General features: G+C 42.3%; 1 protein-coding gene across 5 annotated transcripts in view; it reads right to left on the bottom strand.

Annotated features, from left to right (window-relative positions):
• SPAG9 (sperm associated antigen 9) overlaps positions 1 to 12695 on the bottom strand; it is a 149112-nt gene extending 136417 nt beyond the window's left edge. For 2 of the 5 annotated variants that reach the window (XR_003791846.1, XM_029210897.1), the window contains exon 1: positions 12224 to 12695. Coding sequence is in view for 4 of the 5 variants with exons in the window: in XM_029210897.1 (XP_029066730.1) it covers positions 12224 to 12526 (303 nt within the window). In the remaining variant the exon portion in view is untranslated. The remainder of the gene's footprint in view (positions 1 to 12223) is intronic. The other 3 variants (XM_029210899.1, XM_029210900.1, XM_029210898.1) reach the window with 2 other exon arrangements.
• Between the last annotated feature and the right edge of the window lie 382 nt (positions 12696 to 13077).

Here is a 13077-nt window from a genome sequence, read left to right as displayed (position 1 = left end):
GAAAATTTTCCTAATAAAAAGCTGGGGGTGGTTTACTGAAAAAGTTTACTGACCTCAAAAATAAAAGGGGGGGAATTCCCTGGTGGCACAGTGGTTAAGAATCCACCTGCCAATGCAAGGGACATGGGTTCGATCCCCCATCCAGGAAGATCCCACATGCCATGGAGCAACTAAGCCCGTACGCCACAACTACTGAGCCTGCGCTCTAGAGCCCACGAGCCACAACTACTGAGCCCATGCACCACAACTACTGTAGCACATGCACCACAACTACTGAGCCCACACACTGCAACTACTGAGGCCTGCCCACTCTAGGGCCGGTGTGCTGCAACTACTGAGCCCGTGAGCGACAACTACTGAGCCCATGCGCCTAGAGCCCGTGCTCCACAACAAGAGAAGCCACCGCAATGAGAAGCCCATGCACCGCAACGAAGAGTAGCCCCTGCTCGCCACAACTAGAGAAAGCCTGCATGCAGCAACAAAGAACCAACGCGCCACAAAATAAATAATAATAATAAAATAAAGTATGTAGCAGAGTACATGATACAGAGCAGGTACTCAAAAATGTTAATTCACCACCTTCTTCTTAAAAAATAAAAATGGTATTTTTAAAGTTCCCAATAATAATTCTAAATCCTCAACTTAGAAACTTCTCTACTGTATTAACACGTAAATTCCCATGGCTCAGTTCAAACGTATTCAGCAGAACTATGCCAAACTACTAGACATGAAAATTCTTTTTTTCCCCTTAAAATGTACTGTTTATTATTTTTTCTTTTAATTTTTATTGGAGTACAGTTGATTGAAAATGTGCTAGTTTCTGCTGTACAGCAAAGTGAATCAGTTGTACATATACATATATCCACTCTTTTTTAGATTCTTTTCTCATATAGGTCATTAGAGAGTATTTCCTGTGCTATACAGTAAGTCCTTATTAGTTATCTATTTTATATATAGTAGTGCGTATATGCCAATCCCAATCTCCCAATTTATCACTCCCCCCATTTCCCCCCCGGTAACCATAAGTTTGTTTTCTACATCTGTGACTCTATTTCTGTTTTGTACATAAGTTCATTTATACCATTTTTTAGATTCCATATTTAAGCAATATCATATATTTGTCTTTCTCTGTCTGACTTACTTCACTTAGTATGATAATCTCTAGATCCATCCATGTTGCTGCAAATGGCATTATTTCATTCTATTTTTAGGCTAATATTCCACTAAATATATGTACCATATATTCTCTGCCCATCCCTTTGTTGATGTACATTTAGGTTGCTTCCCTGTCTTGGCTATGGTAAACAGTGCTGCAATGAATGTGGGGGTGCATGTATCCTTTCAGATTATGGTTTTATCCAGATATATGCCCAGGAGTGGGATTACTAGATCATATGGTAGTTTTATTTTTAGTTTTTTAAGGAACCTCCACACTGTTCTCCATTGTGGTTGTACCAATTTATATTCCCACCAACAGTGTAGGACGGTACCCTTTTCTCCACACCCTCTCCAGCATTTACTGTTTGTAGATTTTTGATGAAGGCCATTCTGACTGCTGTGAGGTGTTACCTCACTGTAGTTTTGATTTGCACTTCTCTGATAATTAGTGATGTTGACTATCTTTTCATGTGTTTTTTGGCCATCTGTACGTATTCTTTGGAGAACTGTCTATTTAGATCTGCATTTTTTGACTGTGTCATAGCAACCCTTGTTGGTCACTTTGTTTTCAAGTATTTTCTCCCATTCTGTGGGTTGCCTTTTCGTTTTGTTTATGGTTTCTTTTGCTGCGCAGAAGCTTTTAATTAGGTCCCAGTTGTTTATTTTTGTTTTTATTTTCATTACTCAAGGAGGTGGATCAAAAAAGATATTGCTGTGATTTATGTTCAAGAGTGTTCTGCCTATGTTTTCCTCTAAGAGTTTTATACTGTCCAGCCTTACATTTAGGTCTTTGATCCATTTCAAGTTTATTTTTGTGTATGGTGTTAGAGTGTTCTAATTTCATATTTTTACGTGTAGCTTTCTAGTTTTCCCAGCACCATTTATTGAAGAGACTGCCTTTTCTCCATTGTATATTCTTGCCTCTTTTGTCATAGATTAATTGACCATAGGTGCATGGTGTTTATTTCTAGGCTTTCTATCCTGTTCCATTGATTTATTTTTCATTTTTGTGCCAGTACCATACTGTTTTGATTACTGTAGCTTTGTAGTACAGTCTGAAGTCAGGGACCCTGATTCCTCCAGCTCCACTTTTCTTTCTCAGAATTGCTTTGGCTATTCTGGGTCTTTTCTGTTTCCATATAAATTTTAGAATTTTTTGTTCTAGTTCTGTGAAAAATGCCATTGGTAATTTGATAGGGATTGCATTGAATCTTCAGATTGCCTTGGGAAATATAGTCCTTTTGACAATACTGATTCTTCCAACCCAAGAACACGGTATATCCTTCTATCTGTTTCTGTCATCTCTGATTTCTTTCATCAGTGCCTTATAGTTTTCAGAGTAGAGGTCTTTTGTCTCCTTAGGTAGGGTTATTCCTAGGTATTATATTCTTTTTTTTTTTTTTACTTGATATAGGCAGTTTTATTTTAGATTACATGGGCTTCTATTAGAAGTGTAAACCAACTGAGTTATCACCATACTACCCCTTAAGCAAACCCTGGGATTTACTGTCCTGATGTCTAGTCTGATGTTACTACACCCTACCCTGCAAGGCAGTGGAGGGGGCGGTGGGATGTCTCCACAGGTCTGGTAGGCAAGAGTCTCCCTGCCCAAAACCTGGCCCTTGGGTCTGTAGTTTTGAAGGGATGATCCTATCAGCACACTTAACAAGAGGGATGAATCAAAATACTGCTACTTTAGAAATTCAGACGTGTGATTAAGAGAATGGACATTTAGGCTTTAATGACTAAAGCAGCTACTTGAGAAACCATAGCTTCCCGATGCCTGGACCCATTTTTATCCATACTTTATTTTTCCCTATTCCCATCACATCTGTAGTTACCAAAACCTGTCATTCTTTTTGATGTGATGGTTAATAGGATTGTTTCCCAATCTTAGAGGGAATGATTTCAGCTTTTCACAGTGCAGAATGATGTTAGCTGTGGGTTTGTCATATACAGCCTTTATTATGTTGAAGTAAGTTCCCTCTATTCCCACTTTCTGGAGAGCTTTTATCACGGTTGTTGGGTTTTATCAAAAGCTTTTTCTGATCAATTAAGATGATCATATGCTTTTTATTCTTCACTTGTTAATCTGGTATATCACACTGATTGATTTGTGGATATTGAACAATCCTTGCATCCCTGGCATCAATCTCACTTGATCATGGTGGATGATCCTTTTAATGTATTGTTGAATTTGGTTTGCTAGTATTTTGTTGAGGAGTTCTGCATCTATGTTCATCAGTGACATTGGCCTGTAATTTTTCTGTGTGTGTGATATCTTCTATGGTTTTGGTATCAGGCTGATGGTGGCCTCATAGAATGAGCTTGGGAGTATTACTTCCTCTGCAATTTTCTGGAAGAGTTTCAGAAGGGTAGGTGTTAACTCTTCCCTAAATGATTGCTAGAATTCCCCTGTGAAGCCATCTGGTCCTGAACTTTTGTTTGCTGGAAGACTTTTAACCACTGTTTTCAATTTCAGTACTTATGCATGGTCTGTTGACATTTTCTATTTCTTCCAAGTTGTCTTGGAAGGTTGTGCTTTTCTAAGAATTTGTCCATTTCTTCTAGGTTGTCCATTTTATTGGCATGATAGTTGCTTTTTGTAGTCTCTTATGATGCCTTGTACTTCCTTTGTGTCAGTTTTAACTGCTCCTTTTTCATTTCTAATTTTATTGATTTGAGCCCTGCCCCCTTTTTTTCTTGATGAGTCTGGCTAAAGGTTTACCAATTTTGTTTATCTTCTCAAAGAACCAGGTTTTAGTTTCATTGACCTTTGCTATTGTTTTCTTTGTCTCTGTTTCATTTATTTCTGTTCTAATCTTTACGATTTATTTCCTTCTACTAACTTTGGGTTCTGTTTGTTCCTATTTCTCTAGTTGCTTTAGGTGTAAGGTTAGGTTGTTTATTTGAGATTTTTCTTGTTTCCTCAGATAAGATTGTACTGCTATAAACTTCCCTCTTAGAACAGCTTTTGCTGCATCCCAGAGGTTTTGGACCATCCTGTTTTCATTATCATTTGTTTGTAGGTATTTTTTTCTTATTTCCTCTTTGATTTCTTCAGTGATCCACTGGTTGCTTAGTAACATATTGCTTAGCCTCCATGTGTTTGTGTTTTTAACAGTTTTTTTCCTGTAATTGATTTTTTTTATTCTTTTCTCTTGGCCATGTCGTGCAGCATGTGGGATCTTAGTTTCCCCGACCAGGGATGGAACCCGCGCCCCCTGCATTGGAAATGCAGACTCTTAACCACTGGACCACCAGGGAAGTCTCTCCTGTAACTGATTTCTAATCTCATAGCATGTGGTCAGAAAAGATGCTTGATATAATTTCAATTTTCTTAAATTTACCGAGGCTTGATTTGTGGCCCAAAATGTGATCTATCCTGGAGAACATTCTGTATGCACTTGAGGAGAAAGTGTAATCGGCTGCTAAGTCCATCTGGTCTAATGTGTCATTTAAGGCCTGTGTTTCCTTATTGATTTTCTGTCTGGATGATCTGTCCATTGATGAGACTGAGGTATTAAAGTCCCCCCCTATTATTGTGTTTCTTTCGATTTCTCCTTTTATTGCTGTTAGCATTTGACTTATGTACTGAAGTGCTCCTATGTTGGGTGCATATATATTTACAATTGTTATATCTTCTTCTTGGATTGATCCTTTGATTATTATGAAGTGTCCTTCTATGTCTCTTGTAACATTCTTTATTTTGAAGTCTATTTTGTCTCATATGAGTATTGCTACTCCAGCTTTCTTTTGATTTCCATTTGCATGGAATATCTTTTTCCATACCTCACTTTCAGTCTGTATGTAGACACCAGAATTCTTAAGTGAATTCCACAGACTTGTATTGAAGCTAATAACAAAATATCACTGGCCAAAACTTCAAAGTGTATAGAATTTACACACATATATTTCTTTTATATATATATATATATATATATATATATATATATAAATTTATTTATTTATTTTTTTTTTTACTGCATTGGGTCTTCGTTGCCGTGTGCAGGCTTTCTCTAGTTGCAGCGAGCAGGGGCTATTCTTCGTTGCAGTGCACGGGCTTCTCATTGTGGTGGCTTCTCTCGTTGCAGAGTGCCGGCTCTAGGCGTGCAGGCTTCAGTAGTTGTGGCTCGTGGGCTCTAGAGCACATGCTCAGCAGTTGTGGTACACAGGCTTAGTTGTTCCACAGCATGTGAGATCTCCCCGGACCAGAGATCGAACCCGTGTCCCCTGCACTGACAGGCGGATTCTTAACCACTGCGCCACCAGGGAAGCCCTAAACACATATATTTCTAAATGTCACCTTTTTTTTTTTTTTTTTTTTTTCAGTACGCAGGCCTCTCACTGTTGTGGCCTCTGCCATTGCGGAGCACAGGCTCCGGACACGCAGGCTCATCGGCCCAGCCGCTCCACAGCATGTGGTATCTTCCCGGACCGGGGCACGAACCTGTGTCCCCTGCATCGGCAGGCGGACTCTCAACCACTGCCCCACCAGGGAAGCCCTAAATGTCAGCTTTTTGAATAAACACATTGCATACATTTTTAAACTGGGGCTATGCTGATATTTCTTACCTCAACCTAGTAGTTTACTTAGGTAACATCTATATTCATTATGAGTGCTGAGTAGGGCAAAAAAAAAAAAAAAAAAAGGTGTTTTTAAAATAACTCAACCATTGGTCAAGGGAACAAAAGAACAGGTATTTGGCTACAGTCTAATACTAGCTCTCCTGGGAACCAAAAGGTTCCAAGTGATTTAAGTATGCAGTGCGTAAAGGTAAGCTAAGGAGTCCAAGAAACTTACGCACCAAACATAGGCACCGAATTGGATCAGTGACCTATGTCTTATACCACAGTAATCTAGTGAGTAGTTCTTACTCTACTAATCCATCTTGGTACCTTACCCATTTTGATAGTCTCTTTTGTGATTTTAAATAAGTAAAATATGAATGTCACCATCCCAAGGACACATAATGTATCTCAGTTAGATACTTAAATTCAGAAATCTCTAAAGGTAAAGGGTAAGATCTGTCTTAATAGCTAAACAACGGTTAACTGATTACCATTTCACAAGGTAACACACACCACCTCCCACCAATGTACACACATTCCCCTAGAGAACAAATACACTCTTCATTTCAGAAAGTGCCTGGAAGTAGGAACTGACTAGACGCAAGGACATATCTACTCTGACTAGGGGCAGTGTGAAGCTTATTTCAAATAGTTCTGCAAGAAAAAACAATGGTATTTTTTAAAATATGAAAATATGTATTTTAAGTGTGTTTTAAAATGTACTCATTTTATATACAAAATAATTTGGGCATACAGAGATCAATGAAGCACTAAGGTGTATTTTGAGCATTCTACAACTTAGAAATTAAGAGGTAACATAACATTCTGAAAAGCTGCTGACCCTTGCTCTAACTGAACCAAGAGAGAAATGAAGTCAGTACCTCAGTCAACCTTTGGACCAAAAATCTTTAATTCCCTGAAGATACCACAAGATACTGGTTTCAAGGAAAATAATATGGTGGCAAATATATAAAGTGAAATTTTCACAGAAGAAAAAATCAAGTTAGCCTATTTAAAACAAATGCAGGGACTTCCCTGGGGTCCAGTGGGTAAGACTCCACGCTCCCAATGAAAGGGGTCACGGTTCAATTGCTGGTCAGGAAACTAGACCCCACATGCATGCTGCAACTATGAGCCTGCGTGCCGCAACTAAAAAAGATCCTGCATGCTGCAACTAAAGATCCCACAGGCCGCAATGAATATCCATGTGCCGCAACAAAGACCTGGCACGGCCTAAATAAATGTTTAAAAAAAAAAACATTGAACAGGTGCCACAGAGAGACTTCACTTTTTAAAAGTGTTTGAAAATTTTATGTCTAATGTTAACAACTAATGGACCTACTAACAGATCATCTGTGCATATAAACAAACTACTTTTCCCCTACTGCTCCACTTAGTTTCCTGAACAGGGATGGAACCCATGACCCCTGCAGTAGAAGCTCAGACTTGTAACCACTGGACCACCAGGGAATCCCCATAATCTACTTAATAGCGAATTAAATTTCTTTTGACACTAGAGTAATAGAATTAAGGCTAAAAATCTGAATAAACATCATAATTACCAATTTAAATAACTGTGCTAAAGACACAAAATAAACTTAATGTTGAAGCAAATAGGGAATTTCCACTTTTAGCATCCTAAGTCCTCAATAGCCACCATCAACAAATATAAGCTGAAGTATTCAAAAGTACTCTTCACTCCTGTCTTGATAAAAATAAATCATAAAACTAAATTGAGAAGACTTCAAATATTCCTTTTTAAGTGTTTATTAAAGAAGTGAACTTTCACTGTAAATTATTTTGCAAACAAATCAAAATTAATTTCCTTAACTTTTGATTAAAATATTTTTATGAATCAGTGAGAACTATAACATCAATTTTAAAAAATCAATACCAATGCCTGCTTTCCTGCCCACAAATCTTATCACTCACTCCCATGTTCATAGACTTCCAAAGAAAACAACCTGATTAAAGTCTTAATATAAAACATCCATTTTGTTACATCTTTAAGTGGTGATTCATTGGGGAAAAGTTAATTAGAATATTCTCAGTAATATCTCTCATCTCTGCACTTAATCACCCCAGTCTTTTTCAGACAAAAAGCCACAGAAAAGCAGTCATAAAATCACATAATCACAATATCTTCTTCTCAGCAAAGATATTCTCTCTTCATATATGCTTCTACCACTCACGGAAGATGAAGAGGGTACATCTTCATTTTTATGTGCAATCTCCCTCTACCCAATCATGCTAAATAAACTCTCACTTTGAAACTAAATTCCCTATGTATATAACTGAATCACTTTGCTGTACATCTGAAACTAACATGACCTTGTAAATTCTTTTTTTTTAATTACTCAAAACAAATCATGTCTATTTTAAAAGAATCAGAACTTACACAAACAAAAACATAAAGGGGCTTCCCTGGTGGTGCAGTGGTTGGGAGTCCGCCTGCCGATGCAGGGGACATGGGCTCGTGCCCCGATCCGGGAAGATCCCACATGCCGCGGAGTGGCTGGGCCCGTGAGCCATGGCCGCTGAGCCTGTGCATCCGGAGCCTGTGCTCCACGACGGGAGAGGCCACAACAGTGAGAGGCCCGCGTACCGCAAAAAACAAACAAACAAAAATAAAAACATAAAAAACACTAATATATTCTTCCCCAAGAATAACATCTTTCTCCAGATTTTTTTTTTTGTCTGCACCACTCAGCTTGTGGGATTAGTTCCCCAACCAGGTGTTGAACCCGGGCTCCAGCAGTGAAAGCACTGAGTCCTAACCACTGGACTGCCAAGGAATTCCCTCTCCAGATTTTTTTTAAATTACTGATTTACAGGTAAATTGTTCATAGATTCACAAGGCTTACTCTGGCTAGAGTAGACAGGAAAAGTCTAGCAGAAGAAGTGAAATTTAAGCTGAGCCAAAAGTGAGGAGCTAGCCAGGGTGAAGCTCTGAGGGAAAAGCACTCTAGGCCAAGGAAACAGCATGGGCAAAGGCATCAGACAGGACTTGGTTAAAGAATGGAAAAAATATACATGGTTGGAGCAGGGAGCCCAAAGGGGAGAATGGTGAGAGCTATAAAATGAGAGATTTCTTGATTAGCATTTGAAGCTGGTTACAAATCTATCTAAAATCAGCCCTCCTTCAGATTGTTTTTTATAGACTCAAAACCATCAGGCTAACTCCACACAACAAATTCAAATAAGCAATTAAAAAGACAGAAGGGTGCTTCCCTGGTGGCGCAATGGTTGAGAGTCCGCCTGCCGATGCAGGGGACATGGGTTCGTGCCCCGGTCCGGGAAGATCCCACATGCCGCGGAGCGGCTGGGCCCGTGAGGCCTGGGCGTCCGGAGCCTGTGCTCTGCAATGGGAGAGGCCACAACAGTGAGAGGCCCGTACGACCAAAAAAGAAAAAAAAGACAGAAGGTATTCAAATTAAGTAGTACCATTATAATAAAGATTAACTTCCTGATTCCTTGTTGAGAATTCCTGCAAGCAAGAGATTAAAGCACTTCACACCACCTAAAATGTCCTTATTATTTACACATTCTCCTAAATTTCCACAAAGGTGCTCAGAATTTACTTAACTCTCTCAGGTGATGGTCAATTTCCACACTTTCAAATATTCTTGCTGTAAATACCCTGAGGCATTTTTGCTGTAATACCAGACTTTATAGAAATAGTCTTTGTATTAAAGGCCACAAACACTCAAAGAAAATTAAACAAAGAATCATTTCTGCATATTGGCCTAAGAGAGACTGAATTTCTGAGTACTTGGGTAAAACCTGATTTATGATCTTACATGAAAACTGATAACAAGATGGTTTTACATTTGTGGTCTGGAAGTTGGCTCATTTAGCATTACATCAATGTTCTGTATTCTCAGATCATGGCCCTTTGCCCAAAGGTTTCATTATAGAAAATTTATAGACATATTTGAAAAAGCACAAATTACAAAGAAAGTCATTGGATAATCTATGTTTTAAAAGTCATTTACTTAAGAAATTAATATACAATCCAGAGTCTAGCAGCTTAGTTTTATTTTCTGATTCTGCAACCTGTAGCAGATGGTTTTCTGGGCATGTGCGACCCTGGCATTTTGCCTATGTTTATATGGACTGACAGGAGTTTAAGGCTGAAAGGAGTAGTTTCTTTTATCTGCAGTAACAGGTCATGCTGGGCCTGTTCCTCACCTGTGTGTATATTCGGTTAATTCCACAGTCTTTCCATTTACATCCACACAATGGCAAGGACCTGTCTGAGCATGAAGACATGGCAAGTCATCTCAGGAGTAGCAGTACATAACCTCCGTTCCATAAACAGTTCTGTAAACAGCTAACAAACCAGTGGAAATTTTGATTCCATCCTTAGATTTTCTTTTTCAACCCTTCCTTCCCTATATACTTGGAAATACTCTTGAAATAAAGTCAGTTTTGTTTGGCAAATTCAATAGCATTCCTTTGAGACAAATGGATCACAAAATCAGAACTAAAAATCATCATACAGTCAAGCTTAAGAAAAAAAAAAAAAACCAGGGACTTCCCTGGTGGTACAGTGGTTAAGAATCCACCTGCCAATGCAGGAGACACGGGTCTGATCCCTGGTCCAGGAAGATCCCACGTGCCATGGAACAAATAAACTCATGTGCCACAACTACTAAGCCTGTGCTCTAGAGCCCGCAAGCCACAACTACTGAGCCCGTGCACCACAACTACTGAAGCCTGCACACCTAGAGCCCTGCTCTACAGCGAGAAGCCACCGCAATGATAAGCCCACGCACCGCAACAAAGACTAGCCCCCACTTGCTGCAACTAGAGAAAGGCCGTGCACGCAGCAACAAAGACCCAACGCAGCCCTAAATAAATAAATTTATTTTTAAAAAGAAAGAAAAAAAAGAACTATTTGACCTGGTACAAAGGTATAAGTGACAAAAAGTTTAAATGGTGGTACTACTTAGTCTTAGGAAATGAGCTTCACGTCCTTAAAACTTTTCAAGTATTGGGGCTTCCCTGGTGGCGTGGTGGTTAAGAATCTGCCTGCCAATTCAGGGGACACGGGTTCGAGTCCTGGTCGGGGAAGATCCCACATGCCGCAGAGCAACTAAGCCTGTGTGCCACAACTAGTGAGCCTGTGCACCACAACTAGTGAGCCTGCACTTTAGAACCCGCGAGCCACAACTACTGAGCCTGCGTACCACAACTACTGAAGCCTGCGCACCTAGAGCCGGTGCCCCGCAACAAAAGAAGCAACCGCAATGAGAGCCCCGCGCACCACAACAAAGAGTAGCCCCCACTCACCACAACTAGGGAAAGCCCTTGTGAAGCAACGAACACCCAGCACAGCCAAAAATAAATAAATAAATTTATTTATTTTAAAAAAGAAAAAACTTTTCAAGTATTTTTGAAATACAACATGTCGTTCCTTCAATAATTAGTTATTTAGCTTCCTTCAATCACCATATATTTAACCAGGTTTGCTAGATGCTCAAGAAACAAAGATAAATAGGACACTTCACCTGTATTAGATAAGTTCCACAGAAATAATGCCTACACATCCTGAAAGCTAAAATCCTCTACTGTCTCAAGAAGTCAAAGACCTATCACTTGCACTCCAGAGCTGCAAAAGGTTCACTCAAGGTTAGGGCACCGAGGTCACACTGCTGAGGCACTAAAGTTAAAAGCTGGCCAAGAGCACCTGTAAACCGTAGTCTTTGAAAAGGCTTGCCAACTGTCACCCACACCTCCTCAACCTGCCCCTCACCCCGTTCCCGTCCTCTTTATAAATAAACAAAGGGTTTTTAAAGGGAACTGTCCAAGGTTACCACCTGACAAGGAAGAAAGCTTTGATGTGGGATACCAATAAAATAAAATTGCATACTCTCCATATTTACTGAGTATTGTTATACAACACCTAACTGTTGACAAAGTGTCAACCAAGGCACTTAAAACAGAAAATAAAACCTCTTTCTCAATAGGGTTAAAACGTCAACAAGAAACTGGCCGAAAGAGGGAGATCTCTAACTTCCCAAAGCAGCAACCCCCAGGAAAGGTGCTGGAACCAGCGGAAGTTACATATCCAGGGCAGTAGTGTTTAAATGCGCCCGCCCACCCCCCGCCCGTGGTAAAAGTTTGAACCGCCATCTGACTATCCCACGGTGGTCGGAAACTTCCCTAAACTCCAAGAGGCAAGCAGACACCCTAAAATCTCCGCTCTCAGCCAATCCCAGGTGCCCTCAGGCCAGGCTGTGGCTTCCTCCCCGGGCCTTGCTTCCCCCATCACACTCTCTTCTCCTGGACACTCACTAGCCTGCCTGGGCGTCCAACGCCGGCCGGGGGTCCCGGGACCTCGCGGCCGCCGGGCTCGGTCCGGCTGGCCTCGGCCTCAGGCCTGCCTCCTGGAGGCCGGCGCGCCTCCCATCCTGAGACGGACCGCGACCCCCGCCCCCCGGCCCGCCCTCGGGCCCGGCCCTCGCACTCCCAGCCGGCCGGCCCTCACCTCCTCGGCGTGCTTGCGCAGCGCCTTCTCTCGCTCGTACTGGGTGATGAGCTGCTCGTTGTCGTCCCGCAGCAGCTCCAGCTCCACCTGGTGCTCCTGGTCCTGCGCGAACACCGAGTCCAGGTTCTCCAGCACGGCCACCACCAGTGGCATCAGCTCCTTGACCACCTCCTCGTCGTAGCGCCCGATGAGCCGCTCGAACTCGCGGTAGATGGAGCCGGCCAGGCCAGACACCCGCTCCGACATCACGGCCCCGGAGCCGCCGGGCTCCTCCTGGTACACCACACCGTCCTCCAGCTCCATGGTGGCGGGCGGCCGGCCCGGGGCGTCGCCGGCTGAGGGGACGACAAGGGCCTGCACGGGACGGGCCGCTGGGGCTAGGGCTGCGGCTGGGCCCTGCTGGGTGGGGGCCCGGGACGGAGGAGGGGAGGGGTGAAGCGAGCGCACTCAGCCCTACCGCCGCTGCACCAACTGCCGGGACGGCTAAGCCGCGCGCGCCACACGTCACCCGCGGGGCGGGATCCGAGCCGCGTCGGCCCGTAGGGCGGGGCCCCGCGGGAGGCCAGGCGCGGCCGGGGGCGGGACCAATGGGTCCCCCTTCGCCGGCGGAGGCGGCGTGGCGTCAACACTCGGCGCCGCGAGGTCGTTGCGTAAGCCAATAGGAAAGACTGCGAGAGGAGGGTGGTGAGAAGTGCCCGCCCAGGGCGCGATTTGTAGGGCGAATCCCAGTGGAAAGGGAGGGGTTCTGGAAGAGTGACTAGCAGCCCAGAATAGCCAAAATTTTATTACTTTTTACAGCTCACAAAGGGCTTTCACATTTGTTCCTCACCACAAGGATGTTTGGTGCGGTAGAC

Source organism: Monodon monoceros, unplaced genomic scaffold (genome assembly GCF_005190385.1).
Source record: "Monodon monoceros isolate NGI ecotype Baffin Bay Population unplaced genomic scaffold, NGI_Narwhal_1 Super_Scaffold_9, whole genome shotgun sequence".
NCBI classification, from domain to species: Eukaryota; Metazoa; Chordata; class Mammalia; order Artiodactyla; family Monodontidae; genus Monodon; species Monodon monoceros.
Note: the sequence above shows the minus strand (reverse complement) of the source record. Positions and strands in the feature narration are given on the sequence as shown.